Raw genomic sequence first — 27,769 nt, 5'->3', positions numbered from 1 at the left:
TTCAACATATCAGCTGTGTGTTCTCCTACCTTCCTCATGGCAAAAGCCCAGAATCCTCTAATTAACTTTTCCTTAGAATACTACTCTAGGGAAATCTCTCTTCCATGGTTATTGTTGACTGAAAAATATATATATGAGCTTCTAAAAATCAGATAACTAAACTTCCGGTTCCAATTTCACTTGAATTTGTATGAATCACAAATTCTAAAAATACTCCACGTAAGATATGGCTGACACTGGCCTCTGTTACCTACCAGGCTGATGTAAGAACACAATGAGATCATAGATGGGGAAGTGATAATGATTTATAATCCCGACAGCTGCCAGTGCCTCACATCTGTATTCCTTGCTATTCAGGATGCTGAGACCTGGAGGATCAAGATTCAAAGCCAGCCCAGACAGAAAAGTTTGAAAGACTCCATCTCCAATTAATCAGCAAAATGCCAGACTGGAGGTACAGAGCAGTGGTAGAACACCATCTGGGAGCAGTAAAGCTGAGAGTCTCTGCTCCAGGCTCTGAGTTTAAGTCCCAATATCAGTACACACACACACACACACACACACACACACACACACACACACACACACACACAACCTATATCTGGATAAGGAGCCAATACTTCCTTCAGTCTGGTTTGATTTCTAAGAAATTCTAGGGGTGTGCGTGTCACTGTCTTTATGATAAGTCTGTCTATTACAGAATCTATAAGGAGAAGAGATAGACTCTCTTGGCAGAGCTATGTTAGATGGTGTCTTATTAGAATGACCTCTTCCTTTTTTTTAACTGTATATCTTTATCCCACTTTTCTTTCAAAACTTTTTCAACTGCACCCTTCTGTATGAAACTACCTCTGAGAATCCTAAGCACAAGCGGGTTTTCACAAAGGTGATTACAGAGTATGTTTTTGGTTGATTGATTGGTAACAAGGTATTAAATTGGTTAGAATTAATTCTCAAGAGATTTCTGGAGAATACATCATTACATTTGGCTGGGATTATTGCTAATAATTCATTTTTATGATTAAAGGCAGGAAAATGCTGTCAGAATTGTAAAGCTACTTATTTTAAACTTGAAAACTACATTCTCATTTTGCCTGCTCTGTCTTTTGTTCCCCAGTACAATCAAAAGCCTCACCAAAGAGTCATCCATACAACTGTTGCCACCTATAGGTGACAAGTGTAGTATATTAATGCTAATGAAATTTGGATAAAGCACAACATATGAAGGGAATGTCCATGTTTTTAAAAACCTACACAATTCTTGTCAAACATGAATTTTTGCTTGGGTTTCCATTACTGCCATTTTGCTTCTATCATATTAGTTTTGGATGTTATCTTTAAAGATACTAGTGACTGATGTTTTCAAGTGCTTTTCCAAGATAAAGAGTTTAGGTTCCACAAGCAGATTACCTGGGTCCAAGTGCAAGCAGCACCATGGGTTTCCCGGCTGCAGGACTAGGCTCCACCTTCCTCAAGCTTCCATGGCCTGTCAATGTAGATGCTAATGGTACCCACTCCATAGAAGTGACATGAAGGGGAAAACAGCCAATCCCCGCAAAGTGCTTAGCAGAGTGTCTGCCTCTGAACTGACACTCAGTAGAAGGGAAATTGTTACTACCATGATCAGTTTGCAAAGCACTTTTACGGGTAGTCACTCTACAGTGATGTGCATTACTTGGTTATCTTCTGCCAAATAAATCATTAATACATTATCATTTGACCTCAGTCCTCCTTATATTTAAATCTAAAGGCCCCCCAACTCCAAAAGTTTAAGCCTCTCAATATCTGGAAAGACCAAGTTGTGGCTAATTGAACATGTTCCTTGGCAGAGGCAGGGCAAAGAAAATGCCTTAATGCTGTGATTCTTTGCTCATCAGAACACTGGAGAAGCCCAAGCCAGCCCTCGAGAGTCCTCTGGTACTAATGGAGGTTTCCATTGAGATGATAATGACAATTGAGCAGTGGGTTACTCCTTTGCGGGAAAAGGAAGTGGAAGGGTCCACAAATTGGACACCAGAGAGAGAGAGAGAGAGAGACAGAGACAGAGACAGAGACAGACAGAGACAGAGAGACAGAGGGAAGAAACATGATTCCTAGTAAATAAACTCAGACAATATCAAGATTACAATTTGATACCCCTGCTAGGATTTATTTTTTTGGTTGTTGTTATCTTGGTTGAATATGTGACAGAAATTAAAAATTGGGGCATTTTTTTCAATGTAAACCAATATTTCATGGATTTATTTTCTCATCTTTGAAATCCAAAGATCTAGACCCACATTTCAGCTTAGCAGCAATAGCTAGACCAACATAGCTGCATCTGCCTTTATCACAACCTGGGCCTCTGGGGAGCCATCTTCAGCACTCCAAGGCCCAGTGGATTCTTCTCATCATCATTTGCATAGAGGTTGTTCTTAGAGCTAAGAAATATTTCTGCTTTCACACCTAAGTGTAAGTATGAAAGGAAGCTTGAGAAGGCCAGGTTTTTCTTACAATGGTCCTTAATTTCCATAACATTCCTGGACAGGATGAGTCTTTATTACATGTGACAGACAAAACTGACCTTTCTAAAGGTTTCAAGCATTAGAGGTTGGAACCCTTAGAAAATAGGATGCCCTGCCCATAAACAGTGGGAGTTTACATGGTAATTCTTTCCTCAGTCCATCTGCACTAACTGAATCCTACTTTGTAACTGCCTGGTGTTTTGTTTGTTTGTTTTTTTCTCTCCCAAACTGCAAATTCTTTTAGATCAGTGCTCCTCTGTCTAGTATGTTTCAGAATTGCTCTGTGATCTTGTTTAAAAGAAACCTCTCCGCCTCAAAGTCTCTCATGTCACACTTGTGGTGGAGACCAAAGAACTGCATTTCCTGGTGCAGATACACTTTTAGAACCACGGATCTAATAATCCTCATTTGCATTTCTTGAGCAACACCTAGTAGTAAGTGCCTTAAGGTACTATAAGGTACTATGTTTCTAAGATTTTCCTTAATGCTGAAATAACAATATGTTTTATCACCATTTATACCTGAAGAAGTTGTGGGCACTGAACCAAGGAAAGAGCCAAGCTGGTACAGAAGCCCATGTGTCATTTTCCAGGGTCTCTTCTATCCCTTTTGAACTCAGTTCTTTGAGCTTTGAATCCTTAGCAACAAATCTTCCCATCTGCCTTTTAGTAGCTTATGTAACAAGGGTTTGCTGAGTGAATTTGTGATCTATATAGACCTTCAGAAGTAGGAAAGAAAAATGCTTGTAGTTCTTGTATGAAGAATAAGACATCCAAGGAAGGAGAAAGCATCTTTGTATATCCATTATTTACCTAAATGTAAATGTAAATGTATATACTATATTTACATTAAACCTTTTTGTAAATAAATGTATTTAGTTTCTCTGAAGCATTTCCAGCTCCATGTATTTTTAATATCATGCTATATAATTCTTTGAAAAAGAAAATAAAGCTTAAAACTTGGCACAGCACACAAAAAAGGGCTCCTGCATAAAGTAATATCTAATTATGAAATCACTTTTCTGTACTCAGCTAGGGCTCAGGCCCCCTATAGTTTCAATGTAGCCATTTGAGATTGGAAATGAGCTCCCTGAGTAATGCGGCTCCACGTTAATAGTATAATGAAATAAGCACTAGTTCAAGGATGATTTTCAAATATTCCTGTAGAATTATACCATTCCCCATAGCAGAGAAAACTGCTCATATCTGCTTTTGGGACACTGAACCATTTGCTTCCATCTCTTTTTTCTTTCTGTTGACTGTTCTGCATAGGAATTCTGTTTGTTCCCATAGAGGTCAGTTTTCTCACTGCACCTTTCCAATTCTTACATGACCATGAGGAATGGGCCTAGTAGGGAAAGAGAATTGTGTATGTCAGAAACGGTTTGGTATGTTCTTCAAATGGAACATTTAGGTAGCAAAATGTAAATCAAACAAGCACAGTGTTTTGTCCTTTACTGCAGAAGGCATTATGTAGTGGAAAAATTAAAAGTGTAGAGGCAGCCAAGCAGAAATTCCGATCTTGTTCTCTGCCATGTTCAGGGAAATCTTGAATGAGGAGCTGTGCCATTCGAGTCTTGCTTTGTCATTTTTAAAACTGGTCAAAGTAGACACCAGTGGTGCATGGCCTGTAATCCTAGCTACTCAGAAGGCTGATACCTGAAGATCATGATTTGAATCCAGCGAGGGGCAGAAAAGCCTGTAAGATTCTTATCTCCAACTAACCATCAAAAAAGTTGGAAGTGGAGAAGTGGCTTAGATGATAGAGCACCACCATTGATCAAAAAAAGACAAGTCACTGAGTTCATCCAAAATAAGAGGGGGACCAACAGGTAGAATACTATATGTACTGACAGTATGGCATTCTTTTGTGCACTGTAGTGGGTGTAATTCGTGATATTATATATTTCAAAGTAACCAGAACAAAGGATTGTGAATATTTTCAGCACAAAGAAACGATGGGTGTTTGACACAACAAATAGGCTAAATACTCTGATGCAATAGATCATTGTCCATTATCTACCTGGATGGGAACATACATTGTACCGTGTACAGATGTGGAATTATTATGTGCCAATTAAAATAAGATAAAACTTAAAACTAGATAATACATGGGCTAAAAAAAGAACATGAAACAAGATGTTTTAACTTAAAGAGGCATGAAAAGGCTGACAGGGAAAATCTGTTAAATGTCTTTTATCTAGTGGAGGCTTAAGAAATGTAGCTATTATTATCAACTGTAAGACCCTATTCTTGCTTCTTCCTTGTGTTTGATGGAACTTTTTCTTGAAAAAGAAAAGATGAGAGATGTTTGTAAAGGTCTTAACCCCTCCATGCTTTTCATCATTACTTGCATCTGAGTTCCTTTGTCTTCACCCCAACCCACCTCAGCAGATGAGTCTATTCATGTTCACATTGCTTACTTGCCTGTGGATGTGATTATGACTGATAGATCTCATAAAGTCCTAGAGAGTGCTACTAACATCTTATAACTCATCTGGTATTGCTAGGACTTCCTGGAAGAGTTAGAAAAGAGGGGTTCCTGAACTGCAGACCTGTGACTATGATTTTTACAACCTTGGGTCTTCTGTAGGCCTGAAGGCCTCTTTCGAATGCCTTAATTCCTATGAAGCAACAAAATGCAAACGTAATAATGGTTCTGACAAAATTGCCACATACGTTTTATACCAGTTTAAGAAAATTTATGCCCAGGGAAGCGGGGATTTCTATAACTTCTGGTTGAAAGTCAATCACTATCCCCTTTTAGAAAAAGGGCAACTAATACTTAGGAAGAAAGCAGAGGAGTTGGAAAGTTTGATTAAGAAAAAAATGAACGTTACCTGAAAAAATTTTAAATGGATCCATTTTAAATGAAATTAAATGGCATTTAACTGATTTGCAAATTGGGATTTCTGTATATCAGTAAAATGATTATAACCTTGATTTATCCCTAAAATTAGCTTTATTATTACCTTTAATTATACTAGAAGATTGTTAAGCATTTGTAAGTTCCCTCTATCCCTTTAAACTGTACCGATCAGACAATAATCAAATACCAGATAGGGTAACTTGATTTTCTAAAGAAATATGTTTCTAATATTTTTCTCTTTTATTACAGAAATTGAAAACAGTTGAAGAAACAAAAGAAGATCCTGAGGATAGATTATCTAAAATTTCCCTGGAGTCATTCAATAAATTCAACAGCACTACTGTGATTCTATTAGAAAAAGAGAACTCTCTGAACAAGGCTGAAGGAGAAAAAGAAGAAAAAGAAAAAAATGAAGAAGCATCTTTGAGTAGCTCAGATAGGCCTGGAGTCGATAATTTGGAATCCTTGAGTGATTCTTTATATGATAGCTTCTCTTCTTGTGCAAGTCAAGGTTCAAATGATGTGTAAAGAACTTTGCTCCTTAGTGAGACCTGGGAAGAGTACACTTAAAGGAAATAAAGCAATGATAAGGATGTAGAAAGGATAAACATTAATGTACAAATGCCAGTCAAGTTCACAGTAGGTAATGTACTACCGCTTATTACTTTGACAGGGCAAAAAAACCCAACTCCAGCTGGGTTGCTGTCTCGTGCCTGCAATCCTAGCTACTCAGGAGTCTCAGGTGGAGGCCAACCCAAACAGAAAAGATTTGCTAGTTTCCATATCTAAAAATAATAGCAAAAATATAAAAAAAGCTGGGTGCCGGTGGCTCACACCTGTAATCCTAGCTACTCAGGAGGCTGAGATCTGAGGATCACGGTTCAAAGCCAGCCTGGGCAGGAAAGTCCGTGAAACTCTTATCTCCAGTAAACCACCAGAAAACCTGAAGTGGCGCTGTAGCTCAAGTGGTAGAGCGTTCGCCTTGAGCTGAAGAGCTGAGGGACTGCGCTCAGGCCCAGAGTTCAAGTCCCACCACCGACAAAATAAATAAATAAATAAATGGCTGGAGGCATGGCTCCAGGGATAAAGCACCAGCCTAGCAAGCAGGAGGCTCTGAGTTCAAATCATGATACTGCCCAAAACTACTCCAAAAGGATTGACTCCATTTGTTGTATTTCAAGAGGATAAAAAGTAAACATGATACAGAATTCTTAATTTTTGCACTTTTTGAATACTTGTACAGAAGTTGTAAATTTTTTGAAGAGAAATTATATTTGTAGGGGCAAATGATAGCAATAAATGGAATCAGTGCCATGCTCTTGAAATAATGTACTAAGACCTAGAAGTTGATAATATATTTTTAAAAGTTTCACCTGAGATTTGTGAAGTTCACTATCCCAGTCCTCAGATGATTTGTGAGTGCACTCTAAATTTAAAAATAAGAAAAAGGAAAAAATAAGAAAAAAAGAAAACAATGAGAGATTGCCATGATCTCCACCTTAGTCTCCTTTTGATAGAAAATTTAATTAAAAAATTTGCTAGAGAGATTCAATAGATAGCAATAAATGTAATTCTACTTTTCTAGAAAAAATCAAACTGAAGTATGGATGCTGATTAGAAGTTATAGTGAATCCAGACCCAACTCAATCCTGGTTCCAATAGCAAGTTCCCCTCTCAAACATCTCCTTCATCCTCTTCTCCTTAGGGTTTGTCTGTGATTCTGAATACTATTTGTTGATTTTTATCTTTTTATTAAAATCTGGGTACTCTAGAAATGAAAGCGGATTCCTATTTGCTCTGTCCACTTTTTTAAAAAATAAAATGGTTGGTGCTATGATAATTTCTTACTTTTTAATATCCTTTTTTCTACAAAGACTGTTTATATGTAAGGATAAATTCTATTTTAAAGGCTATGTGTATTTTTTCTAGATGTGAACTATTTATAATTGCTTTTGTACAGAAGCTGTAAACTAGTCATAATAGAACTATTTTTAGGATGTATATGGTTAGTTTAGCACACAATTGTCCCTTTAAAGAGTATTGTATAATCAGTGTTATTTCGTTCATTTGTGCAATGTGTTACGTTTGAGTTTTGTTATCTTAAATGAAAATTATGTAAAGTGTCCTTGTCTTTCAGGCTTTTAAAAATCCTTTTTCTTTTTTCCTGAATAAAAGTCCTATCACAACTGCTCTCTATGAAAACTGAAAAGGACTTCTTTGAGGACTTTTTGCTCACTAGGTTATTTCAACTGTGACTCATATGTGCTCCAAGGAGGGATTTCCGAAGGCATAAACTGGCCCTTTTGCGCCTAAAGTAGCAATTCAGCCAATGGTAAAAGCAGAGTCTACAGACAAGGGAGAAATGGTCAAAGCATTTCAGTCTCCCCAAGGGGTTAACCAACTAGAAAAGAAAGGAAAAGGTGGGGGATGGGGACAAAAGGCAGAAGGGAGAAGGAGCCCTAGGCTGAGAGGAAAGGATTCGTCTGCAGAGGAATTACAAGAAAGTCACTGCCGCTCATTTCCAGACCTGCTCAGCTGGCAGGATGGGAAAATAAATGAACTGCGCCCAGCTTGAGAGCTTCCCCTGCGAGGCGGCTGGAGAAGAGGGGTTAGAGCTTACTTACGAGGCTATTTCTACTGAAATGTGTGCTCCCCCGAGACTTGAAATAAAGGGGTGGGAACGGGCGGGACTGGGGGCGGGGGTACCTTCCAGCTCCGGCCAGGCAAGCCTGCTCCGCACCACCTGCTGCAGTGCTCCGCCAGGAAGGCGCAAATCACACCGGCGAATACACAAGGTGGGTCATCTGTAATGGACTGAAAGAAGAAAAATAAGGGTAGAATGGGATGGAGGAGGCGGGTGCAGCCAAGGGGCAGCCGGGCAAGGATAGTGGCACCTTATGGAGTGGGTATTCATAACTTATGGCTATGGGGAGCCGAATGGAGTCTCTGGTTGGAGGAAGAAGGAGAGAAACCCTCTTGTTTTCTGTCGGATTTGATTTCCAGCCGGAGCTTATCAGGGTGGTATTCCTGGTGGCTTTCCGCTGGGCCGGGCCACCCCGGCAGTGGGCAGTGTCAGTGCCACGTACCCGCCAGCCATGCGCGCGCGGGCTGGCGACAAAAGGACAAGCCAGGGCAAGCGCGTCCGTCAGGGCAGGATCCCCACCGCACTTTCACCCATCCACCCTAACCAGTAACCACCAGTGGTGAGCCTCTCCCAAAAGTAGAAGCGGCACAACTGCGCGAGACACCCCAGGGAGCCGGGGGGCGGGGGGGAGGGCATTTCCCCCAAAACTCCATCCCTCCAGATCGACTCCCCAGAAGCGGTCGATCCCGCCGGGGAGAGTGGGGAGGGCCGACCTGGACCTGGTCTCTGGGGTACTGGAGAGAGCCTGGGACCCAGAGGGGGAGCTCGCCCGTGCGCACCGAGGCCCAGAATCCGTGCCGGGCTGGTCCCCGCGGCACCTGCTGCGCCCTCCGCACCCGTCTTCCCCCACTTCACATCTCTCAGCCCCTGAAAACTACACCCCGCCTCCCCGCGCCGCCCTCGGCGCCCCTTTCCCCAGAACGTGCAGAGGCGGGAGATAAGGGCGGCAGGAAGGAGGTGGGGACACAGAGAGACAGTCCCAGCCTCCCCTGCCCGCCACCCCCACCCCCACTCGACAGCCGTCACGTGGTGCCTGGAGTGGGGGGGGGAAGGGGGGAGCAGAGGAGAGACTTTTTTTGGAGGGGGGTGCTTCGGATCGCCAGTAGTTCTTCAGTCTAAGCCACCAACTCCGGAGGTGCCAAGCTCGGCCCGGGAGCGCCAGCCAGAGCCGTGGGTACCCGGGCGCGGAGAGCCCCGGCGCGGGCGATGCGGGCGCCGCGGGCGACACCTGCGGCTCCCCTCGGTGGCGGCCGTCGCTCAGGCGGCAGCAGCGCGGGCCCCGGCAGTACCAGCGGCCACGGTGACCGCGGCGCGGGCGTCCTCCGCGGCGGCCGCCGCCTCTGATGCTCCCGCCCGCCCGCTCCCGGCACCGCGGCTCCGGGAGGATGTGGGTCCTCGGCATCGCGGCAACTTTTTGCGGATTGTGCTTGCTTCCAGGTAAGGAGACCACCGAGGTCGGCAGCCCCGCCGAGCGCTCCCAGCCCGGTGATCCGCTACCCACCGGCCCCTCTCCTCCCCACCCTCACCCCATCCCACCCCCAGGGCGCCCACCTCCGGGCGGGCGCGGCTTGGGGCTGCCCCGCGGGAGTTGAGCTGCGGGGCGAGTGGTGGCCAGAGGCGCGCTAAACTGGGAAAGTCTCCAAGTCCCGCGCTGCTGGACTTGGGGACTGTTGGATTCGCGGGACTCCCAGCGCCGGCTGCCCAGGGTACAGTTGGGAGAAATCGGGGACAGGGGTTGGCTGGGGAGAGGGAAGGTGTAGGTCATGGAGAGGGTCTGGGGGAGATAAGAAGGGGTGACATCTCCCCGAACCGCAGCCAAGTTATCAAGTGTCTTGCAACCCGTGGGAGTGGCGCCGCCGACAGGTGAGCGACGCGCTCGCGGAGCTGGCTGGTGCCGGGCTGCGCCGGGGCTGTGTCCCTGCTGCGATCCGCGTGAGCCACGAAGGGGACACGCCGGGCACAGCAGCCAGGTCTAGATAGTGCCTCCAAGGATGCGGGTGTCTGACTCCCTCTTTGACTCTTTGCGGACTGAGCTCTGCAGAGCTGGGACTCGGACCGCGAACCCTTGCCAACGATTGTTCCCCCCCCCCCCAAAAAAGCCCCGGGGACCCGGGGGGCTGCGGTGTGGCTCACAAGCCGAGATCTTCACGTCCCCTCCGACCCGCGGCGGCCGTCCCCTCCGCCGCCGTTAGAAGGGTCGGCGAGCCCCGAAGTCTTGGGGCGCAGGGGCGCTTGGCGACCAGAGCCTCCTCCCGCGTTCCCCCGTGGTCGCTCGGGAAACAGCGCCAGAACGCTGGCTGCAGAAATTAAGTAAAACCCAAAAGGCGTCGGCAAATGTAATCATGAATGGTGCCAAAATAGTAATTAAGTAATTTGTAACCAATTAGCAATTAAGCAAATCCTTTGGCATAGACCGGAGCTGACGCGGGCTTCCGGAACGACTTGGTTCTTCGGTCTGAACCTGTCCTCCTTTCAACTTCTTGGGAATGACCGCCCGTGGTGGTGCCTGGGCACTCTGAGTCTGGAGCAAGGATTTAGGGAGTCTTGGGGCAATGTTCCTCTCAATCCTCTGTAGGACCCGGGGTGCCCGCGCCGCCCTCTGCCGGCTTCAGCCACATCCAGCTCTACGGGAGACCTCGAAGGGCAGAGCTGACATCCCCGAGGCCCTGAGCCCTGGCTTTCCCCGAACAGGAGTTGGCTTGCTCTGCGGGCGGGATCTGACCACCCCGACCCCATCTGTCCTTGCAGGCTTTGCTTTGCAAATCCAGTGCTACCAGTGTGAAGAATTCCAGCTGAACAACGACTGCTCCTCCCCTGAGTTCATCGTGAATTGTACGGTGAACGTTCAAGACATGTGTCAGAAAGAAGTTATGGAGCAAAGCGCGGGTAAGAGCCTGGCACCTCTTCCAGTCCTCCCTTCAGCTAGCCTAGGCAGCGAGCGTGAGAGTGAAGGGCCATTAAATTACAGAAAAGGGGGTGACTTTGATTTAATGTGTGTGTGTGTGTGTGTGTGTGTGTGCACTGCGCGCACGCGCGCGCGCGTGCGCGCGCGCGCGCGTACACACACACACACACACACACACATTGGTTATCACAGATTTACAATGCTGGGAAAATGAAGAGTTCTGAGTTACCTTAATCTCATTAGAGTTAATTACCAGGGTTTCTACCCCAAGGGATTTGGGAGGGAAAGTACATTTAAATCAGTGCCTCTCCTCTTTATATTTACTCCCTTCTCCTCCCTGTGCTAAAAGCTGATCAGTGGGTGGAAAAATATATGAATAACCAGCCCTGGCTTGGGCAACTAGACAGTAGCTGTGAGGGATGTCAGCCTGAAATATGGAGCTAGTTGAAGTTCCCAGAGGTCAGAGCTTGAAAAATGTGTTTTGTCATCGAGCCACACCATATTTCTTTGAAGAACACTATAGGATCTTTATTTAATTTTAGAACTAATGCATCAAATTCCAGGCACAAATTGCCAAGATCTTTCAAAGGAATGTTGTTCTCAGCCCTACAGGCTCAGCTGCTGGCTGGCTGACAGACACTAAGCATTATGCAGGGGACATGGGGTGGGGGGGAGAGAATTCTCACTCTAATTTAAAGTCTTTTTTGGATTCCCCAGTGCCATCTTTCCCAATAATCTTAGTAAAACTCAAAGTCCCCCAAAACATCATGGAACTTTGAGGGAACATAAAGGAAGGTGTTGCTTTAATTTCAAGGTCAAATCATAGAGTCTTCGCCATGGAAAAACTGTTGAAAAGATGGGAAATAGCATCATGTAATAAATGATACTGAATGAGCCAAATCCGTACTACTCTAGTTAGGGAACTAACTGCTCCCAGAGCCCCAGAGTGAAGTGATTAGAACTGTTACATGATTCCTTTAAACCACTGGCAAGCCATGCAAAGCTAGTTTTAAAGGCAGCACCTTGGGAAAGTACTTTGCCCTAGAGCAAGGCCTGAAGATGTTGCTAACCACAGGGTTACTGGAGAAATTGATTAGCTAGAAAGATGGAGACTTCTCTCATAGCATTCATCTCTGTGTTATGAAGTGGTGTGCATATGGTTTTATAAGCTGTTCTTCATAGGTGATTATTGTCCAGGGTATGGATTTTTTTCTACCAAATTGCTCTCCTAGGAAATATGAGATGTAATTGCTTTGAAGAATAACTGTCCCAAGAAAAATAGCAAGCATTATTTTGGTATAGGAGATTCAGTCTCGTTTTAAAAAAGCAGAACGAAACTAAGCTTGATGATGAGGCTTTAGCTCAGAGTGATATAGACAGTTTTGACAAGTGATTTCTTTCGTAGTTGAATTTCACTCCTGCACTTTTCCTGGGCTTTTCCTGACCTTTTGAGTATTTGCAGTTCTTTCTCCACAATAGTTTAGAGCTAGAATACTGAAGGCCACAGCTTACCCAGGTATCATGTTTTATAACCTAGGATGTGGTTGAGGAAAAGATATGAGCTGAATTCGAGTCCAAAGGGGTACTCTCTCTGAGAGACATATCTTTTCCCCTTTGTACTTGCCTTTGATGAATACTATATACTCAATTTTCAAAGTGCTATTTTACATTTTGATTAATTCTCTACTGAAAATCATATTATACAACCAATATATAAAGGCAAAGCAGACATTATAATTCCCATTTACCACAGACAACTTCATCACAGAGAATTCCTAGGTACCTGGCCTGAGGTTGGTTGCCTCCTATTAATGTAGTTAAGTTGGGTGCTTTGTCTCCAAAATCATGTTTCTCCCACCACGGGCAAAAAATGATAAGATTAAAGCATAATCCAGTCTTAAACTTGAAGAATTAACAACAGGAGCAATGGATGAACACAAATGAAAAATCAGTTATGAACAAGAGCACAGGTCTAGCCATATGCAAAATATTCTAAACCTAAATCCAGTAGAAATCAGCCAACCAAATATATTTCTGTACTTGAGAGCCATGTCTAGGCTCTGATACTTCCAATGTCCTTTCATGTTTATGTAATTGCTACAGACTAGCCTGTTTACTTTGGATGATAAGAACAAAAAGTAAATCTGAAACTTTGATTATGACCACAATGTGGCATAATCATTGCAATACTAATGGCAAACTTTTGTCATGTGCGCTGTGCATCTAGCTCTTCCTTCATCAAGTTATCTGTAGTGTCTCATGAAATCTGGTAGAATTTTCCTCATGCCACAACCAGTCAGTATTTAAGTCCATGGCATAGCCAACTCTGCCATTCTGAAAAAAGTAATGCCTGTTAAATGATACTATTTAGGGGCTGGGAAGTTGGCTCAGTGGTAGAGTGCTTGTCTCGCATGCATGAGGCCCTGGGTTCGATTCCTCAGCACCACATAAGCAGAAAAAAGCTGGAAGTGGCGCTGTAGCTCAAGTGGTAAAGCGCTAGCCTTGAGCTGAAGAGCTGAGGGACAGTGCCCAGGCCCAGAGTTCAGCCCCCAACCGGATCCCCCCCCCCCGAAAAAAATGATACCATTTAGAATCAAAGTTGGAATTGAATCTAAGTCAGAATCTTAGTGCTTTGGAGCTGAAATGGCTCACCGACTCCTTCTTAAGGTGCATTTTACCATCTTCCTGGAATTTGGGTTGATTCCACATGCCTGGGCCCACACTGAAGAAACTAACTTCATAAGTCTGTGTTATATTGGCCATGGCTTTTATAAACTCCCCAAGTGACTCTGGGGTGCTCTAAGTTGAGATTGCTGATCTGGACCAACCTTTCTTAATAAAAGAGGATCAAAACTATTTCTAAGAGAAACTTGAAATCTGCTTTCCAAGCCAATACCTGTGCTATAATGCCACCTGCCATCGTCTCACAGACTAAAATGCATCACCAAGTTTACCTGAAAAGGTAAGTCAGGAAAAGTTCTAAGGTCTGAAACAATTTTTCATGTCCATTAGGTTTACCTGACAGGATCAGAGGACAGGTCACAAAGTGAATGTTGACAGAATAAGAAAAGCAACTAGTAGGACTTTTAAAGTTAGAGTGCTATGTAGATTGGCATTTTTCATAGATAGAGAAAACAAAGGCTTTAAATGGGCTAAGAAATTTTAATGAACTAGGCTGGTCTGACATTAAGCAGTAATGAAAGGTGCTCTCTCTCCTTAAACTACCAGCGATGCAATATGCCCAGGCCTTCAGTTAGTCCTTTCGGGATTAAGTCTGCAGACTCAGCTTTTATGAATTTTGAGGCAGGTAAATTTAATTTTCAGTAGGGAAGTTCGTTTGAAATTAACCTTTACCTATCCCCCAGAGTGTCATTCCTATTAGGTGCTGAGAATGTTTTCCATTGCTCTATAAACCCTTGGACATTGCTAGAATAATAAAGCATGTGCTGTGGGAAGGAAGAGAAGGTTTGGTTCAGCTTTTCCCATTGTCCTTTCTAATTGATATTTAAATGTTTGCATAAGTAATGACTTGCTCTCACCAGTTCTGCCCTTAATGGGCTAGTGTCTATTTGCCAGCACCCTTGATAAGGACATTTCTTTTGCTCTTGTTTATCATTGCATTTCACAAAATATTTCAAATATTGATTTTCATTTCAGAATAAAAGCTTCTCCCTCTTCCAGTATGAATTTTTAAACCAGGGTATAAAGAATGTGGATTTGCATTTGTTTGACAGTGCAATCTTGTAATTAGAGTTTTTCCTCTTGACTAGATACAGTGAAAGGGGCATAATTTAATTTTTATGGACTAGCCAATTTCTGCCCTTAGTAAAATATAGCTCTGTCAGTGAGCAAAATGTTACAGGTTCTCTTAAACCTTATTTAAAAGTTAAATGCAGTATATTGAGAGAAAGTTCATGGTCTGAATCAGTAACCTAATCGATCTTATCACCCATCCTTTGCAACATGCATTAATCTATTTGTCTGTTTTGCAATACAAGAGTTACTGATTTACATGCCATGGTGCATCTACATTATGGCTGGATAAGTAATGGCTGTCTTCTTTTTGGATTAGTTAGTTGCTCATTAAGTTGAGCAAGGATAGCTCAGGGCCCTGGATGGATTCATTGATGGCTTGTTTTCTCATGAGCTAAATAACGAATGGCAAGAAAGGATGCAATGTTCATTAAATAATCACTTATCCACTTCCAGTAGATAGAAATAGAAAAGTAATCATAGCCAATGTTCTTTCAAATCTAGTTGTGCTTAATTTTACTAGCATTTAAAAACCTAGGCTCTATTTCAACCTTGATGTAGGCTTAGAAGGAGTGAAACCCAGTATAGCTCATCAAATTTATATCCCAAACCATTTTCCTAGCATTCTTTCATATAAGATGTGTGCAGGGTGATATATAAGGATCGCTTTAGTTTTCTACAGGTGTTTAGCCAATTTTGCCAGCACCGTTTACTGAAGAGGCTGTCTTTCTTCCATTCTATTATTTTAGCTCCCTTATCAAAGATTAGGTGGCACATACATTGGAACACACATGATAGCATGTATATGTGTGTGTTTATATAGTTTTACCATTTTACCTGTGTGTGGATATATGTGTTTATCTGCATATACCCACATATGTAATTCTTGTAATAAAAATGAAAACATTAAGTCCTCCTTTGAAGGTGTTCAGATCCGATCCATGCTATGTTGTAGACACAGGGATAATTTTAATATAAAATTTTGCAGAATGACTTTGTTAAGAGCACTTTGCTAAGAATGACTTTCCCTATGCGTGTCCCTCACCTGCCCCATGTCTTTTTCCTCCTCCTCCCAGGCCTCTCCATTATCTCACTTAGTAAAGACTTCCTTACTAGAAACCAATTAATCAGAATGATTTTTAGGATGTGCTCTATAGAGCAAGTGAAAAACAAAAAGATTTTAAATTACTATAGATCAAATTTAGCAAAGGAAACTTCCCCAGGTTAAAAAAAATAATGTTACATCAAAACGATTTCAATGTCAATAAAGATATCCACACATATTAACACCAGCCTTGCTAAAAAGGTTTCTGTGTCAGCTTCAATAAAGTTATGAATTACACAGGAAGAGATTCTGTGCTGGATATGTCGATGTCTCTCCCTCCTGCCCTTGCAGGACACTGCACTTTTCTCTTCGGGGGCGTGACATTTTGCCAATCAGCTTGCTCACTTAGTTCTCCAGGTATATCCATCTCTTTAATGTGGCAGGCAGAGTTGGCTTCTGAGGAAGGATTCGAGAGGAAATATCATAGGCTTTGGTCCCTTGGACTCTCCAGTAAGTGAATCATTTGTTTATGTTAACTTTCCAGCTGAACAAGCAGCCAGGTTGACCTCCCATATCCCATCTCCATAGATGAAACGTTTGAAGATTGATCTGGCTCTCCCTTAATACTAATTCCTCCCACTAGGATTTCTTGAAAGCTCCCATCATTGATGGTTTTCCTAATGAGTTTAAACAGAGAGGCTTCAAAGCTGGGTTTTGTTCCCAAGTGGAAATGAAATGAAGTATGAAAACAAAACACACCGTTTCTTTTGAACTTTGAAAAGGAAATCGGCTTCCCTTAGATAGTCCTGAAACTCAAAATTCTGAAGCTGTAGTGTGTACTTTCACTTGATCTCTCCCTCTCATCCTGTCATCCCCTCCTCTTTTTCTTTTTTTGTCTTTTCTTTTTTGTTACTGGGGATCGAACCCAGGACGTTGCACTTGCTAGGCAAGCGCTTTGCCACTGAGCTACATCCCAGCCCCCACCCCCTCCTCTTTTTCTTCATCCTTTCTTTTCTTTCTCTTATGGACTGACTTAGCGTCTTATGACCAAACTAAGAGAATGTTTCTTAGCACACTGGACCGAAAGACACAAAATCCAGATGGGAAGGGATGGAAAGGGGAAACAAAGGAGGAGGCAACAATGCTTGATAAGAAATGTACTCATTACCTTGCCCATGTAATTGCAATCCCTTTGTATGGTATTTTCACAATTAAAAAAAAAAAAGAAAAAGACACAAAATCCAAGTCTTTGTTTTCATTCATTGAATGAAAAGGGAATTAAACTCCAGTTAGGGTGAGAGCACTCTGTTTTAGGTTTTGTATGCTTTTCCCTTGGAAAAGGTAGAAAGTGGTTGGTTGCCGGTTTTCTGATGGGATACAGCAAGAGAATAAGAAGTGCAGTCATTATATCTGTAGCAAAGAAATCAGTCTTTAAAAGAGAAACCTGACATGATGTTCACGGGAGTTGGTTTTGACACTGTCCTGGCCTGAACCAAGGATAGCCTAGATAGCTTAGTTACTAACTACTTGCATGCTATTTTCTGGTTGCTCAGAGTAAGGGAATGCCTGATTTCACCTTTCACTGTCTTATAAGTGGGCTCTCATAATTAGTCTGGAAGGCTGACACTGAGATAATCTCTCTACTTGATAACGGTGAATCTTAGACACAGAGAGGTTTGGCAGTTAGACACAGAGAGGGACCTCACTGCAAGGGACTGGAATTCAACTCCTTTCCTTTGCTCAGGTTTTTTGTTTTTGTTTTTCAATCATTGAGGTGCCACACTCCATAGTTTTGTACATTTTAATGAGCCATTTTATTGAGATATATTTCATATGTAATATAATTATCACAAGGATTAATTTACCCTTTTATAAGTATATATGATTCTGTACTTTTTAAGTATTCACAGAATTGCATACTTATAGAAAATGTCCTAATTCGAGAACATTTCATCATCCCCCAAAGAAACTTGATATCTATTACTACTATCTCCCTCTTTTCCCTCTTACTAGCCCCTAGAAACCATTTATCAGTTTTACATTTATATGCATTTGCCTATTCTGTGCATTTTATACAAATGGAATCATACAATATGTGACCTTTAGTGATGAGCTTCTTCTGCTTAATGCTTCTATGGTTCATTCCTGCCATTTCTACTTTGAGAAATATAGTTTTTCTTGCTAGTGCTGGTATCTGAAGAGATATCTCTGGTTTGGCAGAGCTCTAAATGAAAGAGGAGGGTGGGATGAGATGGGCTGGAATATGGTGATGAATCATTAGAACTCTGCTAGCTAATTACACAATTTGCTGAGTTGAAGTAAAAAAAAAAAACAAAAAAAAAAACCCTGTACCAAGAGCAAGTCATTTTAGTGAGCTGAGGCCAAAAGATTCATGTTCTTCAAGCCTCTGCTTTAACTCTGAGCACTGAGGCTCTCCATCTATTAAATCCATAGCATGTTTTCCAGTGAAGTGATCTTGAACTAGGCAAGGTTAACCACAAGAATCCTCGGGCACATGAATGGGTGATAATGGATGCCTGAATCCCCTGTAGGTGAATGCAGATGCACTTCCTCACACGTGGTCTCACCCATCGGCTGCAGCCCTCCAGAATCAGACCCTTCTAACGCCAGGAGATTCTTTATCTATCTGGCCCACTGCTTCCATTCTCCACACAGGCTATTTCTTTCTGGAGCATGAGCATCTTGATCCGTTTCTCTTTCTTCCCTTGAGAAGACCTGAGGGTAGGGCAGGTTGAAAGATAACCTGGAGGACTCTGGCTTAACAGAAGAAAAACTGGCATGATTTATTCATCCTCCAATGAATGTTGACTGGCTACCTGCTCGTGGCTAGCCTTCTCCCAAGCCTAATCAGATCATAGCCCTTAGGTAAGCAGAGATACTTATCTCTTAAATGTGAGATGTATACTTTTCTCTTGGTCAATTCCTTCTGTTTTTTAAAAAAATGTTATTCTTATTATAAAGGTGATGTACAGATGAGTTACTGTTACATTAGTCAGATAAAGAGTCCTTTGCTCTCTCCCAGTGTTTCCCTCCCATGCCTACCCACAAGTTGTATTTTTAACATAGTATCACTTATGCATTTGTTCACTTGGTTATTTCCTTCTTAAAGACTAAGCTGAATTCTTCCTGGTCTTGTAGTTTTCATTGAATCTATTTGGGAGAGTTGAGGATTTACTTGTGAAAAATACTGTGTTTCCTCCCCTGGGTTCTATAGAAGATGCCACAATTTATAAGTTAGGAGCTTGTGATGGGATGAATTGGCCTATGGATAAACCAAAGAAGTCTTATGCATGCCATTAATTCTTTTTAGAGGAGGTAAACTTTGGGCTATAACGTTGTTATGATTCAGTAACTTTCCATAGGCTTTCCCTGCAAGACATGTTTTTTTTTTCCTATTAATAAATTGCCTCCAATCTTTTGCTTGCTGCCAACACTACAGAGCAAAGCAGGAGATGGAATGAATTAAGTGCTTTAGATAAGGTAGAGCATTGAGAGTTTGTAATAAATTGCTTTTTTTAAAGGATGCATTAAATAGAATAAAGCAATGATGGCTCTAGCCATTGATTTCCAAGGGTTTATGACTTTGCAAACCACAAGTCTGATCCACATGCAAAAGTGATAAAGTGTTGTATTATTTTAAGGAAGTTGTGATACTTGGTCCAGTGCATTTCATTTCTCACTGGACATGGACAATAGCTTTTTATGTTTTTCTATTTCTTGGACTTGTTCTCAAGCACAGTGGAATGACTAGAGATAGAGCCAGAGGCGAGTAGCATTGAGCACACAGCCCCAGCCTGACATGGTCCAGTTGCGCTGTACCTGGGATGAATAGGAATGTGGGAAGCAGTTGACCAGGGCCTCCATTGAGACTTTTTCAAACAGCATCAGTAGAAGCAAGGTGTATTAAATGGCACGGGACAATAGGTTTTATGCACTATTTTATTGCTTATGAAAAATCTAGCAAGCCACTTGGGTCTCTGAGAATTTAAGGAAACCTGTTCAGAAGTAGCAAGAAACCAGGCAGTGTGACTGGTTTTTCCACTCAATGAAGATACCTAAATTGGGAGTACAATGAGATCTCAGAAGCACCAAGCAAGCAAGGAATTCTTTCCATATTTTTCATTATCTTCGGAGGGAAAGCAGTGGGTTAGAGCCTTACCAGCAGACCGATGAATTAGCTAACTTCCTCTGAAAGGCCAGACAACTTCCTATTCAGCCTGTCGCCAGCTGTTGCAAAGGAAAGAAAGATAAAGCAAAGCTGAAACAGCCCTTTCACAAAAGAATAGGTTAAGATGGAGAAACCCAACCAGTCCCCTTAAAGTCTAAGTGTGTGTAAAAGCCAGCTAGGGCCCCGCCCGCCAAGTTTCATTGGAAGCATTTCTAGCAATTGTAGGTGACAGGTGTGTGTTAACAGAAGGATATTCTTTGTTCTGTGTTCTCCAGCCAGTAGTTCACCTAGCACCAAATCCTAAATTCTGTCAGTGTTTTAGGGTATATTTTCCTCATGGAATTGAACTATCACTTCAACCACCAGATTCCACTCTTGGTTTTTACTTCTTTACAAGGATGACTGAAACAATGCAGTTGACCAGCTCTCTCCAGTATTCCCCTCCCAGCCTCTTTCTCCCTCTCTCCCTCTCTTCCTCTCTCCCTTTTTCTCCCTATCTCATTTTTTCTCACTACACATATACACATGCACACACACACATGTACACACACACACACTGACTGATATATAGGCATCTGAAAAATAGCTTGAAATATTAAACAAATAGGGTTTCAAGCTAAAAGGATAAATTTACCCACATTTTAAAATATTATAATAGAAACAAATCTTTAGCACACAAGGAAAATAAAATAAAGATAAGTTTAATATGTTGTTTGCTTTTTAGTTAGATAGAAATAGCTAATGCCTGTCACTATTTTCGTTTGAAGACTCAACCCCCATACACTCCAAGCCAGGTTTTCTAGTTTGTCAGCTTGCTTTCAAGACTAACTTAGCTTTGTTTTGGATAGGAATGTTTTTAGAAAACACACACACACATACACACGCACAAATATGTGCATGTGTACACATGCCCACATATAGGTGCACATTTGTTCCATGTCACCTTGCTAACTTGATACTTAAGCCAGCTGGAAGACTGAAATACCACTAATGAATCTTATCACCCAGAGCTCTGCTACATTTGATGGTTGCCTTTAGTCACGAACTCCTTTGGGAAGAAAGAAAATTCCCATCTAGTCAAACTTCCTTCTCCAAACTTCTGTCTCTCACACCTCCCGTATAAGAGATGCAAATTGGAAATTCTCAGGTATGTTCCACAAGACATATGCAATTCACACTTTCAGCTGGAAAATATACTTCTAAATCATTTTATTAAGGAAAATTATACCTCAGAGGAATGAGGAAGGAAAGAAAGAAGGAAGGAAGGAATGAAGGAAGGAAGGAAGGAAGGAAGGAAGGAAGGAAGGAAGGAAGGAAGGAAGGAAGGAAGGAATTGTTTTTATCCTACCATCTGTTTTTTTACTGGTTGACCAAACGGTAAGTATCCAATTAATTGTTTGCTTGCATTCTTGCTTTTTTTTTTTTTTTACTGAATATCATTCTATCATTGACTTCACACTGACAAGCCTGAGTGTCATTCTCACACTGGAGCCCCAAGCAATTCTGGCCGGACTAGCTCCTAGACCTTAAGAAGTGTTTTGGTGTGGCTCCTTTGCTCTTTTGCTCTCTGTGATAATTAATTGGCTATTGCTCCTGTTAAATTCCCTTCTCTTCTTACCTCCATACTAGGCCTGACTTCCTATATCTAAGGAATGATGATGATAACGAATGAGGCTGATGATAATGGTGAAGATTGGTTGTAACAGGAACTGAAAATATTATATTTATTATTTACCTAAGAAGATGGCCCACATCTAGGTGGTTTGGGGGTCATTCCCAGAGCCCAGCAACACCAATAAAGACCCAGACTTTCTCCATTTCCTTAATTACTTTCCAAGCATGATGGTGTTTTTTGTTCAGAGTTACCACTTCTTGGCTTCAAGCTGATTTCTATATTCTAGTTAAAGGAAAGGGAGAATGCTAGGAAGCTCTTGTCTTCACCGATGTCTTTTAATAAGAAAACAAAAGTTCTCCTCGGTTTGATTCAAAGAACTTTGCTTGTTTCAACAATTAGACTGATGTCTAATGGTCCTTAATAGCTACAAGATAGGAATTGTATATTCAACTATCAACATCTGCCTGATCTGCCTGGAGACACAGATGAGCACAGGGGGGAAATTTTCTCCAGGGTTTCTTGGAGAAATGACAGAGATAACCTCTTAATATCACACATTATTTTTCCTGTATTAAAGATAACCTCTTAATATCACACATTATTTTTCCTGTATTAAAATGAATAGTCAAAAGACCTTCATCTCATCCCGGTCACTGTCATATTTAAAAAAGAAAAAATATGTGCTCACAAATGATAGCATGAAATTTAGCACAAGATATGAATGACATTACAGAAGTCAGAAGTCAGATCACTGACACCTGAGATGCAGGAATACAACTAAATTTTACAATGAATATAATTTCTGCATGGAGAATGCCATGTTGATGTTAAAAAATATAAGATTGCTGTTTCTTAAATGCATAGATGTTCTTGATTCATTCTCCTGGAGCCATTATACCATTGAAGACTCTGTTTACCCACATTTCTATAACTTTGGATGTATAAAGTGACTTATGAATCCTTGGACCCTACTATTGACATTTAGGACAATAATCAGAAGGATATCAAGGTGAAACATGCAAGAAAACAGTTTCATAAGTTACTATTAATACTGAAATAATAAATCAAAACAAATACTCACTCTCTCAGTTTCTGTAGACTAGAGACACCAGTGGAGAAAAAGCAGAACTTTCCTGGCTCACAAACTTATAAACAAGCAGAGAAACTGAGTGTGATACCAAAGTAAAACCAACAATTGGCATCATACATTATGGGTTGGTGTTTGTTTGATATAATTAAGTTGGCATCAGTGGTTAACAGCCTTGAAAATTAAACTCAGCCAAAAAAAAAAAAAAAAAAAAAAAAAAAGCCTTTTTGAGAAGGGTAATCAAAGTCTTCTGTATAATGAACTTAACATGTTCCTATTACAAGGAAAAATAATGCATTCGGAGTATCTTATTTTATGTCTCTTTTGCTATCATTGTGACTGTTGCTTTTTAAAAAGCATGTTTATTTTTATCTTAGGGGTCATTACAGCTCTTTAACTGTATTCTCAATTTCTCATCCCACCTGCTTGGCAAAGATGGGCGGGCGGACTAGCATCAGTATGGATATGCAATGTGCAGCTTGGCATTTTTTCCGCTTTTGGCCTTTCTAAAATGGGCTGTTAGCATTCTTGTTTGGTTGCCCTGGCCATCTGCAACTCAAATGGATGGAGTTTCTTTGGCCTTTCAATTGTTCTTGTCTATGGCAAAGGAAAAGTGTTTTAAGAGCCAGCACTGAAAATTATCCAGAAAAGACAGATCTTTTCTCTATCTGATAACCAATGTCCATCAAGCAGAAGTGAGGCGTGGATGTTGGTAAGCCTCCTCTTTCTGAGCTGCTCCCATTAGAATTCAGAGAACATCGAAGTTTCTCACATAGTAGTCTTTAAAGAGAAAAAGGAAACAAATACTTGGGAATAGATAAAAGATCTTTTATCTTGCCATTTCTTTCAAAGCTCAGCGAAAACACACATAGTTCATTCCAATTACCTGATTCCAAGCATTTTTCTTTGAGAAGCTGATGCTAGTCCTGCATGGAATATTTATTGTGATGTAATCATAACTATGGTGTGGCAATTGCTGGTTATTTTTCAAGTAGAGAAAGATTAGTCTCACTCCCAGACAGGCATCCATACAAGTAGCAGTTTACCACAGAAGTTGGACTTTAAGACTAAAATGTTTATGAATGAAAAATAATGGACTGTTTAAAGGCTCTGTTTAGCTATTTCCTATTCTTGTATCAACAGACAGAACATAGGCAAGGAAAGTATTAGAAAAAGATAAATGTATGATGGGTCATTAATGGAGAGGACATAGGCTTTTTTGGGGGGGATGGGAAGGGACTGATACTTTATTTCAAAAAGACACTTGTCAATATTCAGTATCAAAACAGCTGCATTATTGTTTTCTCTTTCTTCTAACTGGCCCCAAAGAGACCACAAAGAAAGGAGAGTACATTATAAGCCAATAAGCTGCAGGATGTACACCTAACAGACCTCACAGAGACTTATCTGAAAGTGGATGTACACCTAACAGACCTCACAGAGACTTATCTGAAAGTGGGCACTTGATGGGAAAAGACACTCCAAAAGATCAGCATGCTGCCAGCACTCAGACTGTAGAATACTCTCATAGTCAGACAGGGTAGACCAGGGCTCCCCAAACCTAAAGCAAAGTTCCAAAATGATATAAGAATTTTGGGTTCCTGTCTCCTCCACTCAGAGTTGCAGCCGCTTCTCGCTCCTTCTGCCTGCTCCACCCTGAAAATCGGACATAGGCTTTTATGCCTTTATTTTAATTGACTATTGAAGCAGAGGTTAAAGTAAGAAAGCAGGAAAGTCACTTTTAAAAGCATGCTTATAGGAAATGTGCTGTGATGGAACTGAAAACAGAGCCCAGCTCTCTAGATGACCCACTTGTATCTTCTGACTTGGGTCCTCCTCTTTCAGCTCCAATATGAATGAAGAATCTCACCACACTGAGCAAAAACCATCTGACGTGGTTGTTATGGATGGAATTTATCATACAAGGGCTAGCTGGAGGAGAAGATGGTTTAACTATTGCTTTGCAAACTGCTAGAGAATCGTGACTATAGGCTTAATGCCTAGGGCCAAGGATGTAGTTCAATGATGAGCCCTTAACTAGCATATGGGTTCCCTTGGGGGTCCATCCTTTGCACCACTATAAATTAATTAATTTCAGGACACTATGCAAACTAGAACAAATGTAACTTACTGGAGTCTTTATGAGTGTTCAGTCTTCATCAGCTTTCTTTCCCACTCAGATTCTGAACCATTTCAGAAATAAAACAAGGAATAAGGAAGATAAGGCAAAAAAAAAAAAAAATCACTCATTTACTGAAAAAGTCTAAGATGAAGGACATAGCTTTGGATTGGGAATCAAATGGTCTTTTAAATTAGCATCTTCAAATTAATTTGCTTACCCAGTCACAGAGAAGACCAAATAAGGTCTGTTTCTTGCCCAAAACAAATGATAAGTCCTCTTTGTCATATGTGCTGAACTCCCAAGAAGGGCAAAATACCCAGAGGAGCATGTGTCTGGTATATTCTGCCCAAATCTACCAATCCGTTCATCACTGGACCCCCACTGGTGAAGAGGGAAGGAAGGAGGGAGGGCAGCAGTTGCACTGACTGAGCTCCTTCATGTGCAAGGAAACATATAAGCTGAGGGAGATACATTATTCCCAGTAATCGTCCCTCAAACTAATCACACTGCAAAAATAATTTCTGAAGCCCTCAAGCTCATTGAGGCAAGATTTAGGTAGTTAAGTGGCACGGATATTTAAGGATATACACTCTTGTGGCTTGCATGGATACAGGGTTCTACCACTTGAGCCATATGTCTAGATTGGCTTGTTTCTGTTTCTATTTGCTTTTTTTTTTTTTTTTTTTCCTGTCGTGGGACTTGAACTCTGGGCTCGGGCGCTGTCCCTGTGCTCTTCAGCTCAAGGTGAGTGCTCTACCACTTGAGCCACAGTGTCACTTCCAGTTTTCTATTGGTTTATTGGAGTTAAGAGTCTTATGGACTTTCCTGTCTGGGCTAGCTTTGAAGCTCAATCCTCAGATCTCAGCCTCCTGAGTAGCTAGGATTACAGGCCTAAGCCACCGGTGCCTGGCTATTTGCTTTGTTTTGAGATTGACTCTCAACAAAAGCTTTTCTGCTTGAGCCAGCTTTGAATCTTGTGTCTCTAGATCTCAGCTTCTTGAGTAGCTAGAGTTATAGGCATGAGCCACTGGAACAAGGCTTCTTTCTTCTTATCTTGAATATTTCTTCACTCTTCCCTTTTCTGTCATGATCTCGACTTTTTAAAAAAATTTTTATTTTATTGTAAAGACGCTATACAGAGAGGTTACAGTTACATGAGTAAGATAATAAGTATATTTCTTGTGGAGCATTGTTACCCCCTCCTTTGTTGTTCTCCCACAATCCCTTCCTTCCCCCACCTGCCCCCAAAAGTTGTAAAGTTCATTTCCAATATACTGTCTTGTGGGTACATTGTTGCAATGGGTCATCCTGTGTCCTTGTTTCAGAGTTTGTTGTTTCCCTTCCCATCCCCAAATTAGATAAATGTATATACAAGATGCAGGTTACCAAAATCAAGTGCAGTGACCACAGGGGGAAGAACATACAAAGGAAACAAAAAAAAAAAATCACATAGTACATTAAATACAACAACAAAGAAAGTCCTCTTGTGTCCATATCTTGGGGTTCATTTCACTTAGCATGGTCTTATATGGTCATATGTACATAGCTTTTGAGCTTTTCTGCCCATCTGATAAAATTATCCTAGATGTATACTAATTATTGCAAATGAGGGAAACTATGGGACCTATATTTCTTTGGGTCTGGCTTACTTTACTTAATATGATTTTTTCAAGTCTTTCCATTTCTTAACAAAAAGAGAGACTTCTCTGAAGAAGAAATAAGAATGGCCAATAGACACATGAACAAATGCCCAGCTTCTCTGGCCATATAAGAAATGCAAATCAAAATAACATTCCATTTCACCACAGTTATAATGTCTATAAAGAAATCAAATAACAATAGATACTGGAGGGAATGTGGCCAAAAGGGAACCTACTGCATTGTTGGTGGGAGTATAAACTTTTCAACCACTCTGGAAAGCAGTATGGAGGTTCCTCAAAAGACTCCACATAGAGCTCCCCTATGACCCAGCAATCCCACTTCTGAGCGTTTACCCAAATGCTCACAAACAAGACCACACTAAAGCTACCAGCACAACTATGTTTATCATAGCATTATTTACCACAGCTAAGATATGGAACCAACCCAGATGTCCCTCAGTAGATGAATGGATCAAGAAAATGTGGTCTATATATACAATGGAATTCTATGCTTCCATCAGAATGAATGACACCACCCCATTTATTAGGAAATGATCTTGACATTTTTGAAGAGCAGGTCAGGTTGTTGCATCTTGATCTTCAGATTAGGTTTGTCTGATGCTCTGTCATGATCATATCAAGGTTTTGCTGTTTTGACAAGAAACAGGAAAAGATGTGAACTTCTTTGTTTCCATGTAGCATAGTAAAGGGTGCATATTGTACATCTTGTTATTAGTGATACTAACTTTGATCACTTTATTCACATGGAATCTGTTGGATATCTCCACTTTAAAGTTACTGATTTTTTTCCCTTTGCAATTAATAACTTTAATGACATAATGTGAAACTACAAAAACATTCTTTTTGCCCTCTTTTTGCACTCATTTCAGTATTGCTTCTGGATTTCTCTTCCTTCATTTCTTCTGCATTTATTAATTCCTCTGTCAGAGTATTTACTAATTTGATTGTTGATGTTGATATGAACTATGAACATTCACTTTATTCTTTGTTGTATATCTTGTTGTTCAAATTGTTCCAGCTCTGTTCGTTAGTGGTTGGCTCCTATGATCTTTTTATGTGCCACTTGAGGGTCCTATTTTCTTACTTTGAGGCTCAAGATAGACTAGGATCCTCTACACTTTTCCTTCCCCAGGCTCCCCGGCTGTCATTTTTCCTCAGTAAGTAGCTATTTTTCTAATATTTAAAATAAAACAAAGTATTATATACATGGGTGGAAATATCACAATAAGCCTCCTTTGTAAAAAATTAATATGCACTAATAAAAATTCTGTTAAAAAAAGGCATAGCCAGGTGCTGGTGCCTCATGCCTGTAATTCTAGCTACTCAGGAGTTGAGATTGGAGGATCATGGTTCAAAGCCAACCTGGGCAGAAAGGC

At 41.2% G+C, this 27,769-nt stretch overlaps 2 protein-coding genes across 3 annotated transcripts in view; both read left to right on the top strand.

Moving 5' to 3' along the window:
• Window positions 1–6,176, top strand: part of Nckap5 (NCK associated protein 5) — a gene marked incomplete at its 5' end in the record, with an annotated part of 649,445 nt that extends 643,269 nt beyond the window's left edge. Inside the window, one exon of the mRNA XM_042685241.1 lies at window positions 5,622–6,176. Within this exon, the coding sequence (XP_042541175.1) occupies window positions 5,622–5,900 (279 nt within the window). The remainder of the gene's footprint in view (window positions 1–5,621) is intronic.
• A 3,046-nt stretch (window positions 6,177–9,222) lies between these two features.
• The window catches only part of Lypd1 (LY6/PLAUR domain containing 1), a 34,554-nt gene continuing 16,007 nt past the window's right edge, over window positions 9,223–27,769 (top strand). The window contains exons 1-3 of one of the 2 annotated variants that reach the window (XM_042685290.1): window positions 9,223–9,283; window positions 9,415–9,453; window positions 10,765–10,902. In XM_042685290.1, the coding sequence (XP_042541224.1) occupies window positions 9,223–9,283; window positions 9,415–9,453; window positions 10,765–10,902 (238 nt within the window). Of the gene's footprint in view, window positions 9,454–10,764; window positions 10,903–27,769 lie in introns of both variants that reach the window. The other variant, XM_042685289.1, reaches the window with a different exon arrangement.

The sequence above is a fragment of the Dipodomys spectabilis genome, unplaced genomic scaffold (assembly GCF_019054845.1).
Source record: "Dipodomys spectabilis isolate Male_0828 unplaced genomic scaffold, ASM1905484v1 ptg000094l, whole genome shotgun sequence".
In the NCBI taxonomy this organism is placed as follows: domain Eukaryota; kingdom Metazoa; phylum Chordata; class Mammalia; order Rodentia; family Heteromyidae; genus Dipodomys; species Dipodomys spectabilis.
This window is presented reverse-complemented; position numbering and strand designations above follow the sequence as displayed.